This window comes from Macrobrachium rosenbergii, chromosome 56 (assembly GCF_040412425.1).
Source record: "Macrobrachium rosenbergii isolate ZJJX-2024 chromosome 56, ASM4041242v1, whole genome shotgun sequence".
NCBI lineage: Eukaryota > Metazoa > Arthropoda > Malacostraca > Decapoda > Palaemonidae > Macrobrachium > Macrobrachium rosenbergii.
This window is the reverse complement of record NC_089796.1, coordinates 68,489,904-68,501,037: the sequence shown is the minus strand read 5'-3', so window position 1 is coordinate 68,501,037 and position 11,134 is coordinate 68,489,904. Positions and strand designations below refer to the sequence as shown.

Sequence of the window (11,134 nt, the reverse complement as noted above, 5' to 3'; positions counted from 1 at the left end):
ATAATTGATTTATTGACGAATAAACACGAAATAAGTCACCCCACATTTCTGAAACATCGATAAAAAATTTTTACGAAAATTTATTTTTTATTTTTTTTTTTTTGTTATTTTGACTGATAACAGACGAAGATATTTAAGCCATTCAGTCGGTTATGTGCGGCTGAAAGAGAAAAATGTTGCCAAAACGATGGAAAATATTAGACACCAATTTTCTCTTCAGTCGGTTTTTCGTGTTAATCCTTCATTGATAATAATAATAATAATAATAATAATAATAATAATAATAATAATAATAATAATGAACCCTGTTCATATGGAACAAGCCCATCACGGGGGTACTGACTTGATTTGAAAGAAGTAACAGAAGGTAATAAGAAATACAGAAAAGAAGAGATCAGTTATCAGAAAAGCAAAAGTAGATTAAATAGTTAATAAGTAAATGGATAAAAATTATATAAATTATTCAGTAACAAGGAGAATGATGTTTAGGGTAGTAATGCGTTCAGATTGGATATAAGTTTTATTTAGCTTTTCTAATACACTTAAGAACCCTTTTATATGAAATATATTTTGTATATGGATGTATTCTTGTTCTCATCTGACAACATTCTGTGAAATATAAGGGTCCTTTTTGAAATAAACGAGTGAAAACCTTATGGCTTTTCGTATAGTGCTTGTATACGTATTATAGTTCTTTTGTTTATTTTTATATTTCATTACTGTTGTCTGTATATTTGGCTAATCAACAGACGGTATTAGAGTATGTGCCAATCCAAGGCTTTTATAATATTTAAAATGAGAAATTAATATCCTGCAGGCTTCTCCGTACGATAATTTTTCTTCCGATTTACAGCTTGGCTTTGGGCAATTTTATACTTGCCTCTATGTTCTATCCCGTTCGGTCCCCTAGTGTAGGTTCTATGCTCTATCCCGTTCAGTCCCCTAGTGTAGGTTCTGTGTTCTTTCCCGTTCAGTCCCTTAGTGAAGGTTCTGTGTTCTTTCCCATTCAGTCCCCTAGTGTAGGTTCTATGTTCTATCCCGTTCAGTCCCCTAGTGTAGGTTCTGTGTTCTTTCCCGTTCAGTCCCTTAGTGAAGGTTCTGTGTTCTTTCCCATTCAGTCCCCTAGTGTAGGTTCTATGTTCTATCCTAGTGTAGGTTCTGTGTTCTTTCCCGTTCAGTCCCTTAGTGAAGGTTCTGTGTTCTTTCCCATTCAGTCCCCTAGTGTAGGTTCTATGTTCTATCCCGTTCAGTCCCCTAGTGTAGGTTCTGTGTTCTTTCCCGTTCAGTCCCTTAGTGAAGGTTCTGTGATCTTTACCATTCAGTCCCCTAGTGTAGGTTCTATGTTCTATCCTAGCAGGTTCTGTGTTCTTCCCGTTCAGTCCAGTGAAGGTTCTGTGTTCTTCTCATTCAGTCCCCTAGTGGTGGTTCTATGTTCTATCCCGTTCAGTCCCTATGGTGTTCTGTGTTTTTTCCTGTTCAGTCCTTAGTGAAGGTTCTTGTGTTCTTTCCCATTCAGTCCCCTAGTGTAGGTCTCATGTTCTATCCTAGTGTAGGTTCTGTGTTCTTTCCTGTTCAGTCCCCTAGTGAAGGTTCCTGGTGTTCTTCCCATTCAGTCCCTAGTGTAGGTTCTATGTTCTATCCCGTTCAGTCCCCCCAGTGTGTGGCCCTGTGTTCTTTCCTGTTCAGTCCTCAGTGAAGGTCTCCTGTGTTCTTCCCATCTAGTCCTCTGTAGGTTCTATGTTCTATCCCAGTGTAGTATTCTGTGTTCTTTCCCGTTCAGTCCCTTAGTGAAGGTTCTGTGTTCTTCCCCATTCAGTCCCCTAGTGTAGGTTCTATGTTCTATCCCTGTTCAGGTCCCCTAGTGTGTAGGTTCTGTGTTCTTTCCTGTTCAGTCCCTTAGTGAAGGTTCTTGTGTTCTTCCCATTCAGTCCCCAGTGTAGGTTCTATGTTCTATCCTAGTGTAGTTCTGTGTTCTTTCCCGTTCAGTCCCTTAGTGTAGGTTCGGTGTTCTATCCTGTTTAGTCCACTAATGTAGGTTCTGTGTTGAATCCCGTTCAGTCCCTTAGTTCTGTGTTCTAGGTTCTATGCTCTATCCCGTTCAGTCCCCTAGTGTAGGTTCTGTGTTCTATCCCGTTCAGTCCCCTAGTGTAGGTTCTGTGTTCTCTCCCGTTCAGTCCCCTAGTGTAGGTTCTGTGTTCTATCCCGTTCAGTCCCCTAGTGTAGGTTCTGTGTTCTATCCCGTTTAGTCCCCTAGTGTAGGTTCTATGTTCTCTCACGTTCATTCCCTTAGTGTAGGTTCTGTGCAGGTTCTGTGTTCTAGGTTCTATGCTCTATCCCGTTCAGTCCCTTAGTGTAGGTTCTATGTTCTATCCCGTTCAGCCCCCTAGTGTGGGTTCTGTGTTCTATCCCGTTCAGTCCCCTATTGTAGGTTCTATGTTCTATCCCATTCAGTCCCCTAGGGTAGGTTCCGTGTTCTATCCCTTTCAGTCCCTAGTGTAGGTTCTACGTTCTGTTCCATTCAGTCCCCTAGTGCAGGTTCTGTGTTCTATCCCTTTCATTCCCTAGTGTAGGTTCTACGTTCTGTCCCGTTCAGTCCCCTAGTGTAGGTTCTATGTTCTATCCCGTTCAGTCCCCTAGTGTGGATTCTGTATTCTATTCCGTTCAGTCCCTAGTGTAGGTTCTGTGGTCTATCCCATTCAGTCCCCTAGTGTAGGTTCTGTGTTCTATCCCGTTCAGTCCCCTAGTGTAGATTCTATGGTCTATCCCATTCAGTCCCCTAGTGTAGGTTCTGTGTTCTGTCCCGTTCAGTCCCCTAGTGTAGGTTCTGTGTTCTATCCCGTTCAGTCCCCTAGTGTAGGTTCTATGTTCTATTCCATTCAGTCCCCTAGTGTAGGTTCTATGTTCTATCCTATTCAGTCCCCTAGTGTAGGTTCTGTGTTCTATCCTATTCAGTCCCCAAGTGTAGGTTCTACGTTCTATCCCGTTCAGTCACCTAGTGTAGGTTCTATGTTCTATCCCTGTTCAGTCCCCTAGTGTAGGTTCTGTGTTCTAACCCGTTCAGTCCCTGTTCTATGTTCTATCCTGCTCAGTCCCCTAGTGTACTGTAGGTTCTGTGTTCTATCCCCTAGAGTCTGATAAAGATATGAGGTGTGATGATCCTTTGTATCGAAAGTGTCAAGTTTCCTATTATATCTTTGAGTAGAAGGTCGAATTATTTCATGCTATAATATTTTTCGTATCAATGAGCTAACATTTGCATCATCCAATTACAGCAGACACAATTACATTTTATTATATCCTTGGTGAGGTGATCAGATGGTCAGCCTCAAATCTCTCTCTCTCTCTCTCTCTCTCTCTCTCTCTCTCTCTCGTACACACACACACGAATTAACTTCTAAAGTTTCAATCTTTACCTCTACGGGAAAAGCAAAACAACTTTAATATTTAATTTGAAAGACTAGTTTTATCATCGCCTTCCGAGAATTTGGCTTAGCAATCAGCCATCTCTCTCTCTCTCTCTCTCTCTCTCTCTCTCTCTGAGATTATCCTCCAACGCTTCAGCCTTTTCCCTTATTTCAATCGCAATCTTTCCTGGAAGACGCAGCCTTCAGTCAGTGGTTGCGGGCAACACACACGTCAGGAACTTCACTTGCATATTTTTAAAGCAACTTGATTGCTAGTTTTCTTCAGTGGGATTCATCTGATGCATAATTCAAGTTCTGAAGCTTAATTGTAAATCTTGAAGTGAATTCATACTGTAACTTGAATTACTTCGTAAAGGAAAAAGGATGTACACAACAGTTTTTTGAAAGAAATATATATATATATATATATATATATATATATATATATATATATATATATATATATATATATATATATATATATATATATATATATATATATATATATTATATATATATATATATATATATATATATATATATTTTAACTAACAGTCTTAATAGAAGGTCACCAGGATCCATTCAGAAAAAAGCAATGAGTAAAAATCAAATCTGTTTCTTTCCCATAAGATTTTATTACATAACTCACTTAAATGAAAGACAAGGGATTTTATATGATTTCTATATTCACCAGCAATTTTAAATCCAAATTAATGGTACCTATTTTCAGTCTTATTTCAGTCAAAACATTGTCCATTTTTTTTAGTTTTCTGTAAAAGAAAACTATTGTGCCGGCTTTGTCTGTCCGTTCGCACTTTATTCTTTCCGCACTTTTCTGTCCGCCTCGATTCACCATTGACTGGGGCTAGAAGGCTGCAAATTGGTGCGTTGATCATCCACCCTACAATCATCAGGCATACCAAATTGCAGCCCTCTAGCTTCAGTAGTTTTGATTCTATTTAAGATTAAAGTTAGCCATAATCGTGCCTCTAGCAACGTTATAGGATAGGCCACCACCGGTCTGCGGTTAAAGTTTCATGTGCTGCGCCTCATACAGTACCGTACCGAGACCACCGAAAGATAGATCTATTTCGGTGGCCTTGATTATACGAGGTACAGAAAACTCGATTGCGCCGAAGAAACTTCTGCCCATTTTTTACTTGTTTTATATCAGCTTAAATCGCTGCTTCTCATTTTTTAACAAAGAGATACTTTGTCTTGAGTGAAAAAATAAAAACTAAGTGTGGTGGTTTATAGACCACAAACTACAAAATCTATAGGACTATTTAAAATAAACATCTACGGGACTACAAACTCAAAAATCTACAGGACCTCATAAACTCCGAAATCTACAAGACCACCTAAAATAAAAATCTACAGGACTACAAACTTAAAAGTCTACAGGACCACATAAACTCAGAACTCTACAGGATCACTTAAAATAAAAACATACAGAACCACTTAAAGTCCAAAATTTACATGAACATAAACTCAAAAATCTACAGGACCACATGAACTCGCAAATCTGCAGGACCAAATAAAATAAAAAAAAATCTACAGGACTACATGAACTCAAAAGTTTAAAGGACCACATAAAATAAAAAAATCTACAGGACCACATAAATTGAAAAATCTACAGGACCACTTAAACTAGAAAAAAAATCTACACAACCACATAACCCAAAAATCTACAGGACCACATAAACTAAGAAATGTACAGAATTTGTTTCCAATTTTTTCATCAGCGCTTTTGACAGTTTTCAATAATTTGATTCGATGTGTTAATCACTTTTGAGCCTAAGCTATTCAAAAGACAGATTTGCGAATTGGAAGACGATAGAAGTAACTTCAGCATTTCTATCTAAGCCCATTATTCGCTTCCTTAATTCATTTCATATTAATGTGCTCACATTTTAATAATAATAATAATAATAATAATGTTTTAATGTTTTGCCATACGATTTTTTCTGTGGAAGAGGACAATTTAACAAAATAGACCTTCGCCGTCCATCACGAATTCAGCCTTTTCTTTCTCTTCTTTCTTTCTCTCTCTCTCTCTCTCCTTACTGGACTTACATAAGTATACTGAATGAGGGTTCCTGGTTCTAGTTTCCATGTCATGTCGACCCTCTCTTATAATACTCTGTTTTAATTCTGTATGTTTACATAATAATAATAATAATAATAATAATAATAATAATAATAATAATAATAATAATAATAATAATAATAATAAAACTTGTTTCATATCTTCTTAGTTTTAATGAACAGGTTTTGATAATGACCCGTCGTGACTATATCGTTGGAAAAATATCTAGACTTTTAAGAAGAAAATTGGAGACACTTCATATCTCCATTGACTCAGAGAGAGAGAGAGAGAGAGAGAGAGAGAGAGAGAGAGAGAGAGAGAGATGATCTCCTGGTCTTTAGGGGCTTACTGATCTGTCGGCAGGTATCGAAGCTTGAAATTAATTCATTAGGGTAGGGAGGCGCGAACGCGTTCCATTATGGCCATGGACCGAACGCTTTCTTTAAATCGATTCCCGATCTGAAAATGTTCACATTTCTTTGTTTTTATTTAAACAAGACAAACGTTGGGAGACCCTTCAGTGCCCTTTTCCTGCCCAAACCCGAATAAACCAAGAAAAAGAGAAAGGAACAGAGAAAAGCGATAGGCCTTCTGCTTCTTAAAAGGGTATATGCGATCATGGGTCAGGAAACACAGAGGCAGTAGAACAGAAAGAGTCGCTAAACCATGTACTCCTTTACAGGATTGGTGATTTCCAGTTGATCTCGTAATATGTCATTTATTATTTTCTACCTTTCAATCTTATAATAGATAATTGAACTTTTAATAGACTCTTAAGGGGGGAAACCCCCGAAGGGGGCTAGTGCTGTTAGTGTACCTTACACGATACACAGCAGGAATTACTCAAGGTTCTTTGCAGAGTCTCTTTGGCCCCTACCTGCAACTCATTTCATTCCTTTTACTATACTTTCGTTCATATTCTCTTTCTTCCACCTTACTTTCCACCTTTTCTTAACAGTTGTTTCAATATTATTTTCAGCGCTGAATGACCTCATAGGTCCCAGCGCTTGGTCTTTGGCCTAAGTTTTATATTTCAATTTATTAAAGGGGAAAAAGAGCATGAGTCAAGAAACACAAAGGCAGTAGAACAGAGGCAGTCGCAGAACCGCGTACTCCTTCAGAGGAATAGTAATTTCCACTTGATCTCGTAATGTATCATTCAATACTTTTCACCTTTCGATCTTTTAATATATAATTTTTTGTTGGGGGGCGGGGGGTAAGTAAAAAAGAAATATAGAGATGAGATTAATCTACCTACATCCCTTGTTTCAAAATGCAATGATTTCCATTATCCATTTGACGGGGCGACTTCCCCTCTCTCTCTCTCTCTCTCTCTCTCTCTCTCTCTCTCTCTCTCTCTCTCTCGTTTGAGAGAAATTCTGAAAAAGCACAAAAGCTTCCGAAGCGTAAATGATTCATGCTTAAACCGGGCGTTGATTAGGCTGCAAGTTAATATTTTTGCACCCGGAGGACTAATTGGTGAAAAATCCGTCCAATTAGTCTATTTTTTTGTTTATTTATTTATTTATTTTTATTTTATTTTTTTTTTTTAGAAATTAGCGTCAGCCTTGACAAGCCTCGCTGAGCCTGTCGTCGTTATGAAACCATTTAAGCCGACTGCGCACTTTGAACACGTGATGAAAAATGCCGATCCTTTTTTGTTTATTCTATTTATTTTTTTTTTTTTTTGCTTCGTCTTTTTGGTCTGTCCTTTAATGAACACGTTCGCGTAAAACTGCTTTCTCTCACTCTCTCTCTCTCTCTCTCTCTCCTTTTCTCTCTTCTTCTCCCTCCCTCCTTCTCTCTCTCTCTCTTCTCTCTTCTCTCTCTCTCTCTCTCTCTCTTTGTTTTACCATGACGGATTCCCACTACGTATTGTACATCGACTAACGTTATTATTGACAGCGGAGTGATAATATCATACCCTACTTTAAGCTCACAATAATCCCCCTCATTTTCGAATCCTCAGAAACTGCGTTGTAAGTATTTATATCACAGAAGTTTTGTAATGCTCGTTTATTTATCATTTTTCTTTTTCTGTCGTGACATTTTCAACCCATCTTTCTAAATGGAGAGACCGATGTTGCATGCGGTTGCATTTTGGGGAAAGGTTTGAGCACCATTATTGTTATTATTATTATTATTATTATTATTATTATTATTCCAGTACATGAAACCTATTCACACATGGAACAAGCACACTAAAGGGGCCATTGACTTGAAATTCAAGCTTCCAAAGAATGTTGGTTTCAACCTCCCACCGCAGACCCCACACTGCAGCAGTGACTGATCATGATACAGAGCCACTGATTTTCCATCGCCCTGGGGGAGACGCGAACCCGCGACAGCTGAGTGGCATGCCACGACACTAACCACTATACCAGCGGACCAGCAAATTGCTTAGTCAAAACCCAACTTGAACTTGATGTGAGGTAAGCAAGCACCCCTAACTACAGCTAGGGACTTCGTCCCACTGAGATCGATAATAGTACATCTTTTACAGGATGCTACTGTGTCTATTAATTTATTAATTATTATTTTTTTTTTTAATAAATGAGGCCACCTTTTTCTATACTTCCCTTTACCTTCTCTTACTTCCCAATGAACACCATGTTCTTTGGAAGCTTCAATTTCAAATCCTTGGCTCCTGGTTCATCATCTGAATAATAATAATAATAATAATAATAATAATACTAATAATAATAATAATAATAATAATAATAATAATAATAATACCTGTTGTTCAATTAACCCTTTCTGCGTCCTGCTTCCTGTTTTCTGATCAGATCTTTGTTCATTACGGCAAAACCTTTATTCCATCAAGCTTTTTTAGTCAGTAATGCTTGAAATATGAAACGTTGTAGATAAACATAGTAGATAATATAATAATATATATATATATATATATACATATATATATATATATATATAGAGAGAGAGAGAGAGAGAGAGAGAGAGAGAGAGAGAGAGAGAGAGAGAGAGAGAGAGAGAGAGTTGATAATTTACAATGTGAGAGGTAGCTGATAAAAAAGAACATACTAATACATCCAGCAGAGAGAGAGAGAGAGAGATGGAGAAAAAAAGATGGGTGAAGGAAAAGAAAAAAGAGAATCAAGAAAAGTGATAGAAACAGAGAGAAATATTAGGAAGGGTCAACGGGAATATAAAAATCAGAAGCTGGAAAACAGGGAGAGGAGGGTGACATGAAGCCAGAAATAGAAGAGAACAGAAAAAATATATGAGAGAGAGAGAGAGAGAGAGAGAGAGAGAGAGAGAGAGAGAGAGAGAGAGAGAGCTGAGAAACATGAAATAATGTCTGCAAAAAGTGGTGACAAAAAAGGCAAAATCATCCTCTTAGTTACAGTGGAGAGAGAGAGAGAGAGAGAGAGAGAGAGAGAGAGAGAGAGAGAGAGAGAGAGAGAGAGAGAGAATAATGTCTACAAAAAATGGTGACAAAAAGCAAACAGAACCACTCTCTTAGTTACAGTGGAGAGAGAGAGAGAGAGAGAGAGGATATTATTTCTAGCTTTTATTTAAGACATGAATAATGGCATGCGAAGGACAGAAAAGAAAAATGTAGAATAACAAATAAAACTGCAAGAAACATAGAAAATTTAAATGCTAATTTTTATGGAAAACTAAAAATCACAAAGGTGGCAGCCAAATTTTTTTATCTCGAACGGATTTAGAGAAAGGACAGATAGAATGGCAACACACACACACACACACAGAGAGAAGAGAGAGAGAGAGAGAGAGAGAGAGAGAGAGAGAGAGAGAGAGAGAGAGAGTCGTGTGGTGGGAAATATCAGTTTAAAGCATAATAATTCCATCAGTTAAGAAATACTGAGAAATATTGAAATATTTTTCTTTGTGGATTTGTTCTTCCCTTTATTAATACATAAAAAACCAAGACGAGATATATCAAAGTCTTTGATAGGATTAATCAAATCCGTTTTTGAAGAACGGGAGTCATCTTTTTAGAACCATTTTTCTCACTTGCGTCATCTGACGGGGAGATGAGATGATGATATAAGCTTTTTATGTGTTAAATGAACAGGTTATTTATAATCAAGTGGAGATCTCCTTTCGTTTGGTTTTTCTATTTATTTTAACCATTTGCAAAAATTAAAGTTTTTTTTTATTAATGAAAGGAAAAGTATGGATAGAAACGGTTCGTTTACTCTCTGAGAAAGCTAAATTTAAACCACATGACATTAAATATATCATGTATTTGAAAAATATCTTTAGTACTGTTGATAAGGAAAAAGGTGTGGAGGAGTGTATCATCATAGGTAATTTGTTTGTTGTCTTGTTTATTATCTGAAGCTAAACCTCTTGCAGTCTTTCACCCTTTTAAGGACTTGGTTAAACTTTACTTATTTATTTCAACTGTTTCCCCCACCGACGTTGATTCCTTGCTTTATTTTTTCTTGGAACTAAATAAAAAAAATTACGAAATGATGTAAATGCGTGCAGTGTATTTGCATTCTGTCTGTATTCGGATGTGGCCATGAGGTGAAATAATAATAATAATAATAATAATAATAATAATAATAATAATAATAATAATAATAATAATAATAATAATAATAATTTATTATAATTATTGATAATAATAATAATAATAATAATTATTATTATTATTATTATTATTATTATTATTATTATTATTATTATTATTATTATTATTTATTATTCATTAAACACTGTTTCAATGACTCTTGTTTTAAAAAGAAAGGTTCTCCTTGACAAAATAAAAGTCGTTATTATACGAAGATTTTATATTCCATTGAATATAAAGCTATTTGACGTGACACAAGAGATCAATCAGTCAATAAGATGTTAATCAGTTAGTATGAAGGTATCAAATGGCGCAAATGCTATAGATCAACGAATACAGATTTAATTATGAATAAAAAAATAATGCATATTTCTATATTTTATTATAAATAAAAAAAAATTACGGATATTCTCATATTGTTCGTAAAATTTTAATGTTTAATTGGCAATATGATTACATTTATTCAAAATGGGGAAAGTTCAAGATTGCGGTTACAGGAACAACAAATGAACTTTTGAAAGTCGCGATTACTTTGCCAACTTTAGTTGTTATTATTGATGATCAATCATTAAAATCTCTGCTTTATTCCAGACTGCTTTTTTGTCCTGAGGGGGAGAAGCAAGAACGACCCAACTTTCCTAAGTAGAACTTCAGAACGAATTGCCGAAGTTTGTGATTTCCTACACGAACAGCAATGATTATTAATTGTTAATTATGAATTATTACAGTTGGAGTGAAAAACTGCCGTTATTCGTAACTTGTTTATATTCTGACATAGTATGAGATCGAACAAAATCGCTCAAAAGCACGATTCTTCCTTCCGAGTTCAGAGAGCCACATCAGGCGTCCCTCCGTAGGGGTGTAGTGCTGTCATTGTACCTCACGCGGTGCACTGTAGGCATTACTTGAGGTTCTGAGCATCGTCCCTTCGGTCCCTAGCTGCAACCCCTTTCAATCCTTTTGCTGTACCTCCGTTCTGATTCTCTTTCTTACATCTTACTTTTCAGCCTCTCCCAACAATGATTTCACAATGTTTTCAGCGCCGAATGATCTCATAGGTCCAAGCGATTGGCCTTTGGC

The 11,134-nt window shown here is 36.6% G+C and overlaps 1 protein-coding gene across 1 annotated transcript; it reads left to right on the top strand.

The window, feature by feature from the left end:
• Positions 1 to 884: 884 nt before the first annotated feature.
• On the top strand, positions 885 to 3,033 carry LOC136836236 (protein FAM186A-like). Its single transcript, XM_067100241.1, has 6 exons — positions 885 to 1,331; positions 1,481 to 1,621; positions 1,781 to 1,853; positions 2,080 to 2,219; positions 2,344 to 2,460; positions 2,701 to 3,033. Exons 1-6 carry the CDS (start codon positions 885 to 887, stop codon positions 3,031 to 3,033), a joined length of 1,251 nt encoding a protein of 416 aa, XP_066956342.1.
• Positions 3,034 to 11,134: the final 8,101 nt, after the last annotated feature.